Consider the following 16,702-nt stretch of genomic DNA (forward strand, 5'->3'; position numbering starts at 1 on the left):
CCACTGCATCATGGGTGCCCTCAAAATCAATGTAATTATTTTTAAAAATGCTTCTTGGATGTCGACACAATTACTGAAGTTCTGAGCTCGGAGAGCTTCATCAGGCTGAGCTAAAGAAAACCCAAAAGGCGCGAGTAGTAGACCATAAAAATGGTTCAAAACCAAGGCTCCTGAATGCAGTGCACCGGAGTTCTTGACATTTGCAAGAATGGGTTGTCGTGTTACAGAACACTTAACATCTGTACAATGACAACAACCAGAAATGTAAAGGGCCCCTATGAAGCAAGATATTTTCCAATTCTTGGAATACTACAGTATATAATAACTGCAACTTAAACCCAGCGTTTAACACGGACACACGACACATCTTCTCCTAAAAAAGTTTATATTAATATAAACAAGCAAGTGGTGGCACGGTGGCACAGTATTTAGCATTGCAGACTCACAGCACCGAGACCCTGGGTTCAATTCCAGACCTGAGGAGCTATCTGTGTGGAGTCTGTATGTTCTTCCCGTGTTTGAGTGGGTTTTCACTAAGTGAAAACTTAGAAAACTTAGACGGTTTCTTCCCACAGTCTGAAGACATACTGGTAGGATAATCTGCTTCTGCAAAAACTGGCCCAGGTGTGTGTGTGTGCGTGCGTATGTTTGTATTTGTCTCTGCATGTGTGCTGCAATGGACTGGCGTCTCATTAAGTGTGTATTCTGCCTTGCACCCATTGCTTGCTAGGATAGGCTCTGGCTCCCCTGCGAGCCCAAATTGCATTTTTTGAAAGGAATTTTAATGACATATTTCTGCTTGCATGTTCTGGATGTTCCTGATCCCTAGCATCCAAGGTGTGGAATAGAGCAACATCAAGCAAATGGGAGGTAGGCCAGCAGAATGAGCAGAGCTTCATGCAATTACTCCCGGTTGAGACCTATTACAGCTGGGAAGCTAAACCACCTTTGAAATTTTGTCCAATTAAGCCCTAAAAAACATTTGGGGCAAAAAGAGCCAATGTAAAATCACAGTTAAAAACCTGTTACTTCATAGTTATAATTAAGTAGCATATCTAAGGCAATGTCAGTGCAAGATAAGCATAATAATACCTTGAAAAACTGCAAAAATTATAGTCATTTTAAAATGGAAAATCTGGATGTGAAGTTATTACTTGCCATGAATAAAGTTAATTTCAAACCTAATAACCCCAAATCAGTATACTGTATTTATTTAGATTTTATGGCCTTGAATTATTTTCCCTTATTTTTGCTTATTTTCACAGAGAATGAATTGGCATCAACACAACATTCTAAAATTACTTTTCGCAATTTTTTTAATTGATGTCTTGAGGCCACAGAGGATCACCATCTCGCCAAGAGTGCATACATAGCACCTCCCTGTGCATCACAAAAGGTTCAATTTAATCCTCTCGGAGAAATTGTCGGCGATTTTCACTTTTATTCTTTGCATTTGAGGTTGCAATGCTTTTTGTACATCTAGCTGTGCTCTCGTCCGTAACGAGACACAGAAAATTTGTTTCTAATGATAAATTGATGAGCAGATGTTTCCTGAGGTTAGTCTGTGATCCACAGCGCTGTGTTCCATTATTTGCACAGGTAGTTGTTTGCCATGTGCTAAGCTGCCTCTGTAATAAGGACTGGAAATGTGAAAAACAAACACGTCAATCAGCCTTAAGCACTCAAGCTGAGAAAATGAACCCATCTGTAACCATGCTGCCTCTCACATCCTGCTTCTAACACAAGCCGAGAAACGGGTAGATCAGTCTTTTTTCTGAATAAGTCACCCTTTCTATGAAAAATGAGGCACTTTGTAAAACAAATGGAGGTGAAAGTAGGCTTAATGACAACACGCACACACCAGTATGCATTTCATGCCTGTGCTTATAAAACTCCTATTTCCCTGCAAGTTATTATCGGGACTGTTTGTGCAATCACCAGCCCCAAAAACTCTTTCATGGGAGAGGGAAAAAATGGCAAAATGACCGACCTAAACAACAAATCAGAAATGATTATTCCTACACGGTTTCAAGAGCATATATCTCCAGCAGCCAACACAGAAGTGCAGACTTGCTCCTGGCACAGGCAAGACTGGACTCACTTGTGAACAATACTGCGCCCATGGCCGATAAACTATCAAACTGCGTACAATGGTCTACCGTAGCGCAACTTAGCTTCTGTTTGAATATCTGCTTATCAGAAACTGCACAAGGCCAGATAGCCCAAAACACAGGTACAGTGGATTCTCTCAGGTCAGTCCTCAATGCAGGGAAGCAGTCGAAACCAACCATAGCAGCAAATATGAAATCCAATTTAAATAATTTACATCTTAAAAGGATCTTTCATTAACTTGTTAAATATAGTCCATTTTACCAAAAGCTATAGCATTCCATTGAATTATTTGGTCTTTTGTCAACCAGAACACCTTATTACACAAGACAATTTCATAGAAGAGCTCAATGGGGGAGAACAAGAACTAAAATCAGCTGTTCATTCACCTTATTTCATGTACCATACAGTTGGCTCACAAGGGGAAACTTCAACTGAGGTCACACAGAACAAGTAACAGAGTAAGCAGTACCCCTTTTGGTAGAATGGTTACCAAGAAAAACAGTCACACGTGGTTAGGAAATATAATTCTAAATCAAGAGTTCCTGGAAAAAACAAATGTTCCCTTGAAAAGCGAGACATCTTCACTCTATCAATCACAGCCAAATTTCCTCAGCCTCTAGTCTTTTCAGTGTAAAGTGTGCAATTCATGTATTATCGCACTGGAAAATTTGGAAATATTTATACCACACTTTACCGTCTGTACAAGTTTAGTTGAGGAAAATTCCAATTAAAAGCTACAAGTCTGTACTATTGTACTTGATCCATTTCAAAACAAATGCCCCAGTAAGGTAATTATTGGCAGAATTGTAAACCGAGATCCTAACTGCTGGTTATTAAAAATCCCACGGCATGGAATGTAAATTGGGGTGTTAACCCCAGTGATCAGAAGCAATCTGGTATACCTAAAATCTGGGAGGAAAAGGACTATAGAGCTTTGAATTTAGTATTGATAGCAAAGGAGAGTTCTCAGAAATTATTTTCCTTGAAATGGAAACAACAATTTTAAAAAGGATTAAAGTAAAGAACTTAGTAGAACAAGTTTCTGTATTTTATACAAAAATGTATCCTGAATCCACTACAATACTGCATTGCTGATAAAACTGTAGCACTGAGCATTTCTGCTCCTAATAAATCTTTTAAACACCAGCTACTGTCCCATTGTATGAGATTTCCAAGACAGCCTTAAGTCTGGAATTAATCAGGGATTTATAGAGGATTTGCCAATTTTCATTGCTAAGGCTATTTATATTTCACAGGGCACAAGACAATCTAGATTATAACAAAACTGGGATTAAAGAAATTTAATCTTTCTCTGCATAATTTCAAACCCTTAGTCATGTACAGCATAAATCAGTAAACAATCTATTGGTTAGTCAACTCAGCCCAGTGTTAAAGAGCTATCAAAGATGTCATTCACACCACAGCACAATGTTTACGGGAAGTTACTTTGATTAAAGTAACTTCCAAAATCACACGCATAACGTTTGCTCGATATCTTTTTCTTTGGGCTATGAATTCTTATGTTTAAGGACTTCTTGGCTTTCAGAACCCTAAAAACATCTGGTAGGTCTCCTAGCATTCAAGGACAATTTTTTTTAAATGGACAGAATTTCCCAATTATTTTGAGGACAATCTGTTTCTTACTGGTTTAAATTTCAGTGGTGCAGGATTTCTTTTCCCCAGCACACACCACTATTTCCTACAGGCTAAGGGCAATAACCAATCTATTCTTCACATATTTTAGCAGTAATGTAAAATAACTGTACAATAAACAAGAGCCTTTTGTCCCCTGAGGTCTCCAGTGCTTCATAGCTCCCCTCAGACAGTTAACAACTGAAAAGGTTCTTACCTGTCCAGTCATTGCAGGTTGAGGCTCACGCTTTGCTACATGGTTACCCATGCTTGAACTGAAGCTGCAAGAAACAGGATAATATTAAATCATTGTCATATTCCATTTTCAAAGGGAATCAGTATATCAAAACTTTTTAAAGATGGATGATTAACAAAAATACAATCACAATCACATTCTTTCCCAGCTCTGCTGACTATAATTTGGTTTTACCCAGACTGTTGCTCCTTAAACTACAGCAAAGACTCCAGATAGATTTTGAACAGACCTGTTAATTTAATACGGTTTTGGGGTTCAGAGGGCATGTTTGTATAATGAATGGGGAATTAAAGATTACCACTTATCAGGTTTTAACGCTATAAAAGAGAATGCACATTCAAACATAAGAATTAAATGAACATTAAGGAACTCCAGTTCTGGAATGGTTTTAAATGTTATTACTAAATGAGTTGAAAGCATTTTTGCAACGCAAGAAGTGAGAATGCCTAACCTACATAAGATTACAACTAAAACAAGGCATGACAGTCTGAAAACAGTGCTGAGTTACAGCTCAAGCTTTTTTATGAACTACTCTACCACAGCTCTGCTGAAAGAAAAAAAATGGGATGAACTGCTCCAAAAATTTAATTAGCCAGTCCCCATCTTTCAGAGTTGTAAAGTGGGCTTTCAAACCAACAAATTAAAATAAGACTTCTGTTATCTGATGCTACCCAACGGCCATATGGGATTCAGCAATATTTGCATTTCCTGCATTTCTGAGCACAAATGGTTCACATCAGATACATTACTTCTCTTAAGGAGCACTTATATTTGTTCTGCAGAGCATTTTAGAACAGAACCTTAATTAATCCTCCCACATCCTTCCAGCACCAATCCTAGAAAGATCCAAATGTGTTTTACAAAAAAAGTGAGGTTGCCACTTCGTCCACAACCAGCCATTCTATACCAGCAGCACCACTACACAGCAGGTAATAGAAAAAAGGGAAAAAAACACGGGCCAGAGTGTTCAGTCTTTTACTATGAGCTACATGCCTCAATTCAGTGGTTATGTCTTGGCTAAATTCGACCAAGAATATCAGGGTTAACACCCTTAGTGCCACCACATTTAAGGCATTAAAGAAACCGGTGCCATGGGACCTTCAATGACCCTAAGCTGATCTGGGGTCCTGACATCTAATTCTAGGGAGAGCACCTCCTATTGCACAGTAGTCCTGGTCACCATGCTGGGTCAGCGGTTTGGAAATTGTTCCAGAGGGAGGGTGGAGAGTGCCATCTACTTTCTTTTGCATAAAAAAATGCTTCTAAACCCTTCAGATTAGTGCTATACAAATCTGCCCTTTTATTTGTCCGATACATTTCCAAACGTGTTTTTATATTTCTAAATCATGAGGCTGAATCTCATGAGTCTAGAACTCTTGAGAGACCTGAACCTTCCCCCCTCCCTTCTTTGGACAGATGTGCCAAAGCCATTACAGCTTCATTATAGTGCCCAGGTATAGCTATAGCAGCCATACTGTATCTCCCATGATGCATTTCTGAAGTGGTATTGTAAAGGCTGCACAATTCACTATTCTGTTTCTTACAGGTTGTTTTTTTAGCTCCTTCCTTTCCTCCACACCTCTTATACCCTAGCAGCTGGTACATCCATCTTACTAACTGATAAGCCACACTGCAGGCAGGATAAGCTTCAGTGATGCAGGATGTAAGGACACAGAAACATTTACTTCAAATCATCCATGATCCCCATTAAGCCCTTATCACACATTAGCAGGTCGCCATCAGCACGTATAACAGATATACCCTGCACACCTGCATTTACCTATTACAGTCCAGGCACACATGGTTTTGTGTGGGACCAACACAACCTATTTATATAGAGCACTGCACAGTGTAAAACACGAGCTTGTAGTGGAGAGGCTAATTATGATTTGTACCATAACAATTTGATCACAACTAACTCCAGGTATGTCCTCTATAATAGCACAGTTCTTCTGCACTACAATAGGAAGTTGGGGAAAATCAAAACAGGCTACAAACAGGCATGGCAAAATTCATCAGTAGATAAAATCCAAAAGCAAATGCAATTCATCTCTCAATTTTTTTTACACAGTGTTTGGTGTATGTACATCATCGCAGGGGATTTCTTACAGTCTATCCTCTGTTCTGAGCTCTCTTTCTCTAGCTCTTCAGAACAGTTTGTTTTGATCAGTTGTGAGTCAGGAAAGCTGTTATGGGCCCATAAGACCTCCAGAAGGGCTCAGAAGCAAAGCAATGTGTGTTGACAAAATAAACCCCCTCCTTCAGAGTAAAACATTGCTTTCATGTAAAAAGAGGTGGCATGTTACATCCGGGGGTCTGTTCATTGCTTATTACATCACGTGCTGATCCACAAGGTTCATAAGAAAAAACATCACGCTGCTGACAAAACTGATTACAGGACTTGAAAAGAAAAACAAGACTCCTTTCGGGTTTAAACAACCCACTCTTTAAGCACACGCTTCAGCTGAAGAACTGCACTGCAGACAATGGTAGCTCGTTAATGTAATTGTCAGATGTTGTCCTGCAAGCTAGAAAACATGCATCATAAAAAAAGGCTGCACGACAATTTTTGTTGGACTGTAAAAAAACAGCTTCACATTTAATGAAGCCTGCATATCTACCAGGAGCAACTGAAAATGAAATTACTTCATTCCCTTAGGGACAAAGTAAGCAGCCCACAGATTCGATTATAATTAGGTCATCTTCTTTACAATCAGCTTAGAATCTTTGTTTTTTGTTTCATTATCCTAAAATGCTCTTTTATTTCTTATTTTGAATGCTGAAGAAAAATACATGAAACAATATAATACACCCCAAATTACACCGCAAACTAATTGGAAAAGTAAAGCAAAATTGAGCATTTCTGGCTGTAGAAACCATGTAACGCCACAGACCAGGGCATCGCGGGTAATGAGGTGGGGGTAGTTGGTTGATGCAAACCTGCTGCTATAAAAAGTGTTGGTGGACTGACAGGTGGTGCTCTTTCCCTCCCCCTGACCAGGATTTCCAAACCAAAGCCTCAGTGGGTTTAGTTTGGACATTGTAAGAGATGCAGTCTTGCAGATTAGGTTTTAGTGAAGTCCTGACAAGAGGGAAGAAGGGCAACTCATCTTGTTTCAAGATAGACAGACGTGAATATATATATATAGGCTTTTTAAATATGAACTCACCTAGTTATATAAATCCACTATATTTTATGTCCAAGATCATTGCCCCCTATCAGTATGTTGTTAAATGAAAAAATATAGAGTGATTTCTTCATAAGTAAGCTCCAAGATAAACTGTTTCCCCAAATGTACAAAGGAATTGAAATCTGAGCCACATTCAGCAGTTACAATGTTTTATTAACAATTTAAGCCTTCACAAGTTTTCCATTACAACAGCTGTGACTATTAATCCATCTTAGTTTGGAAGAAATCAAGCTTGTAATTTAGAACCCTTGAATTCTATTGCGCAGAATCTTCATTACTAAAATCTGATCACAACATTTCAAAGTAAACTGCACCTACAGTGAGCAGCCATCACTTTTAACAGTGTATATCAGATTTCGCATATCAGTGTACATCATCACAGCACCATTATGATTTCTGTAAAGATGAAACCATTTTCCCCAATTTAAACTTTTAAACATGTTTGAAGATACCACTACAAAAGGCATTATACAAAATCAGAAATCCATCAATTACACTCAAGATGCAAGGTGTTTTTCCATTGCATGTTCAGAAAGTCAACAGGTTATTACATGCCTCATTGTTCTGAAGTAATAACTGCAATCATAGAGCCATTGTACTTCATTTCAACCTAAAGAGCGCACCAAAACGCTACCGACACTTAAGATTCAGCAAAAACTATGCACGTGAAAAAGCAAGATGAATTAAAATGAGCCTGCAGCAGATGGAAAACAATTGCTGGGGCAAAATGTAGAGTAAATTAACTGAGAATGTGTTTGCAACTTGGGAGAAAATAGGTGTCAGCACAGGTGGTTGAGTCACTCAGTGTGACAAACAAAGCAGCACAACTAGCAACATTCTGGTGATGGAAGATAAGCAATATGTCTAATTGGTAAAATAAATGCAAATGTAAGGACAGAAAGAAGCTTTCTTATATTAATATAGTATTATAAATCTACAGTGCCTGTGAGGGTCTGCACCCACTTGGACTTTTTCACATTTTATTTGTGTTACAGCATGGGACCATAATGTGTTTAAATGAGAATTCTGGCAACTCATCAACACAAAGTACTCTATAATGTCAAAGTGGAAAAAAAATCCAGACATTTTACTAAATTAATTTAAAATCAGAAAATAATTGAATGCATAAGTATTCACCCCCCTAGAGTTAATACTTGGTAAGACCACCTTTGGCAGCAATTACAGCTGTGAGTCTCTTTGGATAAGTCTCTATCAGCATTGCACATCTTGACACTGGAATTTTCTTCTTGGCAAAATTGCTCATGCTCCATCAGATTGGATGGGGACCATTTGTGAACAGCAATTTTTAAGTCATTCCACATATGCTCAATTGGATTGAGGTCTGGGCTTTGACTGAGTTGTCCAGGACTTTAACCTTTTTGGTTTTTATCCACTTCAGTGTGGCTTTTGCTGTATGTTTCGGATCATTGTCCTGTTGGAAGATGAATCGTCTTCCAAGTCCCAGTGCTCTTGCGGATTGCAGCACGTCTTCCTCCAGGATTTCTTTTGGATGTAGCTCCATCCATTTTTCCTTCTATCTTTATGGGTTTTCCAGTCCCTGTGACAGAGAAGCATCCCCAAAAGCATGATGCTGCCACCACCATGCTTCGCTGTAGGGATGGTGTTCTCAGTGTGATGCGCTGTGTTAGGTTTGTGCCAAACAAAGTTCAAAGTTCAATTTAGAATACAATCTTCCTCCAAATTGTTGAGTCTCTCACATGCCTTTGGGCAAACTCGATACGAGATGCAATACAAGTTTTTTTCCCCCAACAAAGGCTTTTTTCTTGCCACCCTTCCGTACAAAAAAGTGTGTGTGCTACAGTTGTCTCATGCAGTTTCTCCCATCTCTGTCACGGAGGACTGTAACTCCTTTAGAGTTGCCGTAGGACTCTTGGTGGCCTCCCTTACTACGGCTCTTCTTGCCCAGACACTCCGTTTTGGAGGACGGCAAGTTCTGGGCAGATTCACAGTTGTTCCATATTTTCTCACCTTTTTAATGATGGACTTCACTGTGCTTCGAGGTATATTCAATGCCTTAGAAATGTTTGTATATCCTTGCCCTGACTGGTATTTTTCAAGAACCTTGTCTCGAATCTGCTTGGAATGTTTCTTGGTCTTCATGCTTTAGTGTTTCCTTGGAAATGCATTAAGTGGGGAAGCTCCCAGACACAGGTGTATTTATTCTGAAATCATGTGAAACACCTCAACTGTACACAGGTCAACTCCAGTCAAGTAATTATGTGACTTGGAGAAGAGAGTTGGTTACTTCAGAGGTACAGTAATTTAGGACTGTCAAAGCAAAGAGATGAATACTTACGCATTCAATTATTTTGTTTTTTATTTTTAATTAATTTAGTAAATTGTCTGCATTTTTGTTTTACTTTGACATTACAGAGTTACTTTGTGTTGACAAGTGGCAAAAAATCTCAGTTAAATACATCATGGGTTCCATGCTGTAACACAAAATGTGAAAAAGTCCAAGTGCAGTGCAATCAGATTTTCATATTTGACATCCCTCTTGCAATAAACATCTCTCTGCTTTTTGGATGTTGCATGTAAATCCTTTACGTTGGCATCTCTAGACACCACAAAAAGAATCCATCAGTGTGTACTCAGTCATTTACTGCATCACCACTACATCTCTGGAACAACGGCTTGAAATTAGTATAAAAATTCAGGGGCAAATAATGTTAAGAAACTAGAAGAAAACTTGAATAAGTCACTGTGGGTATGAACCAAGAAAACAATTACTTGTAGTAGGATGATTGACCATAGCATTATAAGATCTAACATTTCTAGTTCTAACACGTTTTTACTTGCGTTTTAAGTTCCAGCACTAGAAGGGCTTTATACAGTATTTTGAGTAGCGAGTACTGAAATTCAGGTAAGTCTGTGAAAACGCCCACAGCAGACTTCATGTTGATACAAGTCGACATTGCACAGTGACGTCACACGCTAGGACAATTCGGCTTTTGAAATGCAAAGCAGACACAGACACAGACACAGAAGGTTGTTTTACCTTCTACTAGACTTGTTACTTTCAGCTGTAGTGCTTCTGTGTTTCACAGTCATATGCAGGCATAATAATAAACAGATGGCTTCCACCTCACCTTACATTGAAAACAAGTTCCCATATACAATTTTTTTCAGAGAAAAGATCAGGACAGAATTGTTAATGTATCCTCTACATAAACAATATTAGAGATAATGCTTCAGACCTGAAAAGTGTAGAATACCTAGACCTAGGCCTGTATTAGTCTCCATTTATCTTTGAAGCAATTCTAATCACCTTAGAACAAACTACCATAAAATAGACTTAATCTGAGAAACTATTATTAGAAATCAGGTAAGCAATACAGCTTAATCACTGTAATAAACAAAAATAATTTTAGTTCTTCCACTGTGTATTCCCAAAGAGAACAAGCAGGACTGGCTATAAAAAAAGTTAACCACTAACTAAGAGAAACCTCTTTTCAGAGCAGTGCAAGCTTTGGAAAGTTAAGCACATGCCAGACTTAACCATGACTCAGAATTTGAGCAAATCAGCAAGAGAAACGTGCAAGGACTTGAAAGACTTGAGCATTGCGGAATGAAGAAAAACGCTTGCAAATGATTGGCCTACTCATGCCGCTACTCAAGTTCCAGTCAGAGTGGAATACGTCCCAACCCATCTACTTTCTGCAGTTTCCAATTCCCATTTTTTTAACCTTGCATCACCCCAAACTGCAGAAGGATTATGACTCATGCCAAAGGACGCCACAATTAGCAGGGAGACAGAAGTGGATTTAAATGTATAGTAAAAGGACCAAGGAAAAAAATGTGGTATTGCAGGGAATGTTCCAGTGTTTATTTTTCCATTTTCACATAGATTTACTTCCTGAAGAGACTTGAAAAGCTTTCCAGAATAGATATGAATGTCTCTTGACAAACACTGTACCCACCTCCAAAGTGCCTGACTTCTAGAAGTGGATGTGAGTGCTCATATTGGAAATAGGGGACAGAGTTAAAGAGTACCACTACCCACAAATTAATCCTATCATTTTAAAAAATGTTAAGGGGTGGGGTAGGCTTTCAAGAAGCTCAACCAGTAATGATGAGCACAGCAGGCTACATAGTACAAATTCCTGAAGACTCAAAAAGTCTTGTAGTGTTTGCTCTAATCTGTGTAGTCAATTAACCATTTTACTAAAATTACAGTCTTTCCTTCAAGATATTTTACAGCCGATTAATCTAAACTGTTATTTCATTAAATAATTAGACCAATGCAATGGCACAGTTGGGCAAAAAAATAGAAACCACTAAATCTTCCATGAAACAAGCTTAGTTGGAAAATCCTGCTCTCAGGGCTGGTCTTGGGCCTAAGGGACTGCCTAGAGCCCCAAGGGTCCCAGAAGCCCCCCTCAATGAGCAATGGAACATTTGTTTAATTGGCACGTTCAAATGTGAGAAAAAAAATTCCCTCTAGTGGCTTTTCTGTTGCCGCTGTTGATTATCCTAATGGGAAAAAAATGACCAATCGTAATCGAGTATGTGGTTTCTGAAGCACAAAAAAAGAAGAGCAGGATAAGCGATGTCAAAACCTCAAGAAGAGGAAAGGCAAATCAAATCACTGTAATAATGCATAATATGCATAACAAACTACTACTTGAGGACTTGAGGTGTTTTACTAGAAGTTAAAAGATTCACATTTCCAGCAATCGTATATTGTACATGCCATGTGGGTCGCTTAGCTGAAAACTGGCACTGTCTGGCTAAGCAAAAGCAAATGTACAGTACAAAAGAGTTTAGCGATTATATGTAATTTATATGTGGCTTCTCCTATATTTCAATATTTGGGGATATTGTAAATGCAACCTGTAGCCCTTCGGATTGCAGTCACTCACCCAGTGACAGTGACAGGAGGAGAGGGGAGGTTTTCAGAGCTCAAGATGATTAAAACAAATGTGAGGTCTGCCGTGGCACAAGAGCATCTCAGTGGACTGGCCATCATGAGCATCAGCCATGCACTCGGTCAGCTACTATTGTATGAAGATGTAATTCACGGCTTTGCCTTCTGAAAACCTGGGTGAACTGATTTATAGAATGTTCTTTTTATAAAACTTTCCCATCCGCTCGGCCTTACTGATGTCACCTCCCTTATTATAGAGTACACTTTAATTACTACTTCATTTCATATTTATTTCTATAATTCCTTTCTACAAAGGTTTTAATGCAGTAATTTGTAAGTTTGATTTGCCATAACAGTAATGGAGATCATGTTAATTGTTACTAATGTTCCTATTTTTTACTTTCAATGTTAAAATGTTATCGATGTAAAATGTGTGCTTCCTGTTCTTGTTTATTACATTATTCAATTGTTCTTCAAAACTGGTTAACAGCTGGTTAGTATTCTAGTTATATATTTCATTCATTTAATTGTTCTCAATTAAGCCAGGGCTGGCCTTGTCTGTTCTGCTAGTGCAGACATACTCAGTTTGAGCCTGTTCTGCATCCACGAGTAGTATAAGTACAGCACTTATGAACTTGCAGTTCCATCAGTGAGAGCTACATTGTTCTTGTTAGTGCTAATCCTCTGGTAGATGACTCCAATTACAAACTGGAAGCAAGCAAAATCCTCACCCCTACCTGGAGCTGAGTAGTAGTAAGGTCAGTAAGCTATAAATTGAATGGTATAAAATGAAATTGCTGTTTTCAAAACAGCAAGGGTACTCAAATTTGGTGCTGTCGTCTCTGATGCAAGATTGTTTCTTTCCTTTATTATGTGGCGATTGAACCATTAAAACTGAAACTGATGGAAGCAGACCTCTAATTTGCCAAACAGTTGTTTGTTGTGCAAAGGATATTAAAGTAAGTCATTTCAGAATTTCCCCCCATCTTATCTTATCACAGCCTTTAGCAAAAGTTTCGCAATGGCCTGGCCGAGTTAATACAGGTTTAAGACATCTTTGTTACAAGATATAAAGTGCAATTCAGCTATCTCCTATTGCACTCCTTTACCATGAAGGCACTGTGTTTCACAATGGCAATAAGAGAGTTAATTGGCACTGTAACTTTATTACTGGGAACTTTGGTGGAGCAAAAAATAAATCCCAACTGGACACTGAACACAGAACAGTCCAGTTTTAAGTCGATATTTTAACCACTGCAGCCTAAGGGTAAGCCTTACCTCTAGGTAAGAAGAACATTTCGTACTGTAAAAGGTTAGCAAAACTGATTTTTTTCTAAGCCCAGTCACATAATATTATCCTCCTAGACTTCTGCTAAAAGATTCAGTTCCAATAACAGATTGATAAACACACCTCCCAGTTGGCTTTAGTAGATCTGCTACTATTCACCTTTCCCTCTTAATAAAACTAGATACTTCCACTAAAGACAAGTGCTCATCCATAAATAAGAGATCACCTCTAAACTTTTCACATCCAGATTCTTACATCCAGCACTCTGCATGACTTGTCTTGAAAGACACTTCATTAAGAAAAAAAAAAGTACATTGATCAAGGTTTGAGAGATACAGTACCAATAGCCAGTGTATGAGCTTTTCAGTATTAAAAAAGATTCAATATGAATTTAGTTCAAGTGCTGTACTTATAGGTGGTTTGTAGGTACATTTATAACAAAATGTTATTTACAAATTTACATTTTCTTTACATGGGTTTCCTTCAGGTGCTCAGGTTTCCTCCCACATTCCAAAGACATACTGGTTAACTGGCTTTTTGGAAAAGTAGGCCCTGGTGTGAGTGTGTGCGCATTTGTGTCTGTGTGCCCTACAATGGGGGGGCATCCCAATCAGGTTGTACCCTGCCTTGTGCCTGTTGCATGCTGGTATAGGCTCTAGCTCCCTCATGACCCTGTACTGGATAAAGGGGTTAGAAATTGGGTAGTCTGAAACTGTGTGGGCTTCAAGGTTTTTGGAATTTATATAATGTATCAGAAACACCACATTGACCTTGCCATGGAAAAGAATCCGCATAAAGCTACGCGAATCCAACTTTTACCTCAATCAAAAACAGCTGACCAGCAAAAACTACAAATGCCATTAAATGTCTCGCTCTCTTTTGCCTGGGGATCTTCAAAATCTCATTTCCTCCAACCCAGTTTAGTGCTTGAAACAGCAATATCTCCAGCTTTATTCTCCTGCCCTATTGTAAATCCTGCCCCTTCAGGAAATCGCTGGTCTTTAGTGGGGCGAAATACCTTAAGGTGGTGAATTAAATTTGTCATCTCGAAAACTAATGTTCCTTTTACACAAGCAGTTTGCAATCAGCTGCCCTGTTATTTTCAGACTCTTTTCATATTATTCCAAAGCCACACTCAGCCACAGCCTGTTAAAAGCTGAAGGCAAAGGCAAACAGCTAATATACTTAAGCTACCTCGTGGTTTACACATCATAATATCCTTGGCAATAACCAGGGAAATATTGTGGACGTACTGTATACTCAAGAATAGCACAATATTAGTATTGTTGTAACTATTCCGTAAATATTTATTAAAGTATGCAAAATATGAGCCACATTCTCAGACAGAGCATTGGTTAGGGTTCAGGATTCAGAACTGAATGGTTGTGGGTTCAAATCCCAAGAATGGGACTGCTGTTGTACATTTGAGTTTCATTGATGTTCAGGGCATTAAGGTCCCAGAGACTAGGATTACTGTTTGTACAACACACACATATTGGTATATTTTAACGAACAGGGTTTTAAGAATAATAAGGTGATCTTAACATTTCACCTCAGGACACATTAGGGTTTTTCAAAGCGAGAGGAAAGAAACTGTTTCCCCTCATTTTGTCAATAAGGAAAAAAAAAACATTAGGACAAGTGCTTGAGACACAGTGCTTGAGACAAAGTTGTAGCTATTGAGTTGTCATACCTGTAAGTCTAACCCATGTAAAAACAATTACCCCCAATTTTTAAGTTTATGTCCTATCTCACATTCCAAAACTACTGAAAGATTTACATTAAAATCAGGCTTGAAATCTTCAAATAAGCATACAGGTAATGAGTGTCTTTACTCTAGGAGGTCATCACATTTACTCTGACCTGCTCTTAAAGCAGATGGAGAACATTTCCTCATAAAGGAAAAAAAAGGATAATGAACTGACACTGCAGGGAATGATCTCATCATATACAGCTGTTCAATTACCTATCTAATGAGCTCACTTCCTGCAATGTGCAGCAATTCCTTTATTTCAAGTTACAGTATGCATGTAGGGTCCAGGAACCTGTAATTTCACATGACTCTTTCAGTGGAGTGTAGTTATCTTACATTTAACTATATCACAATTAGAAAGGTACAAACACTCACCCATCCCCTATCATTCATAAAGCCTCTAATGTCTGGTGAGAGCTGTAGCATCCCAGAGCCTGTCCTGGAAAAACAGGTTACAAAGCAGAACAACACTACGGATGGGATGATGGTCCAGAAAGGGGACACAAACATCCCAAAAAATTCAATACGCCTTGTCAGGACATCTCTGGAAGGTCACAAAAAATGGCAACACCAGACAAAAAACTACACAAATAAAAAACCCGCAAATGCAGAGTAAACATTCAAACTCTGGCATCAGTCCTGAATCAAAACCAAGACCTCAGAAGCAGAAGCAGCACCAAGGTATAAACAATTCATGTAACATAAGTAATCATCCACTGAACTTTTCAAATCCCCAAAGGCATGCATATACTGCCTGAAAATAAACTGTATACCCTAGCACATGTAGTGATGCTACTTACTGTATCTGACTGACTAAGTAAAATGAATGTTGAATATTTCAACATGAGATGGTGTCTATCTCAGTCACTGATGGGCTTCCAAGTCCTGTTTAGTAAACAAGTGATTAAAGAAACTTATTTTTCATTCAAGGAGCCTTGAGTTCTTCAGAAGTACTACTCATGTCCTGTGTGCAACATGACCTCTGGTGCTTCGCAGTTTTTAATGTCTGAAAGTGATTTTTCAAATACAGCGTGATTAAGACTGGACAAGACGTGGCTCACAGGGCTGGAAAAGGCTGGGCAAAGTGGCTTTATCTTGTTGATAAATTGGAAATGTTTGTTAGGACAAACTTTTGTATCTCTGGGCACAATGAAATATTACAACATACAAAATACTGACTTGCATTCTGATGTCCACACTTTTTAGAAGCCACACAAACTAGAATTGGGCTATAGACTACCATGTGTTATACTGCATCTAAATTCTAAAGTTCCTTTTCACAGCTTAAGGGGACAAACCAGCTTATTGTCGATAAGGAAAAACTACAAAGACTCATAACTGGTTTGACTCAAGATGGACAAGTTTGGAAAACTGCCTAATTCTAATGGAGAAAAGGCCAATTCAGCCTGACTTTAGCACAGCATTCACTCAGATGCCAATAATATTTTTGTACTATTGTATTAGTATTTTTATTGTGCAAAATCCTCTCCCCACCACCAAATACAAGTACATCTACAAAAGACATTACTTCTTCAATGTACAATATGAAAGAAACAACAAGGTTTCTCTTTACAGAATTGTT

At 38.5% G+C, this 16,702-nt stretch overlaps 1 protein-coding gene across 1 annotated transcript in view; it reads right to left on the reverse strand.

The window, feature by feature from the left end:
- Nucleotides 1-16,702, reverse strand: part of LOC148822858 (myelin basic protein-like) — a 67,559-nt gene that overhangs the window by 41,531 nt on the left and 9,326 nt on the right. Inside the window, exon 2 of the mRNA XM_088929116.1 lies at nt 3,962-4,025. Within this exon, the coding sequence (XP_088785242.1) occupies nt 3,962-4,012 (51 nt within the window). The 5' untranslated portion in view covers nt 4,013-4,025. The remainder of the gene's footprint in view (nt 1-3,961; nt 4,026-16,702) is intronic.

This window comes from Atractosteus spatula, chromosome 12, assembly GCF_055471065.1.
Source record: "Atractosteus spatula isolate fAtrSpa1 chromosome 12, fAtrSpa1.hap1, whole genome shotgun sequence".
Lineage (NCBI taxonomy): Eukaryota > Metazoa > Chordata > Actinopteri > Semionotiformes > Lepisosteidae > Atractosteus > Atractosteus spatula.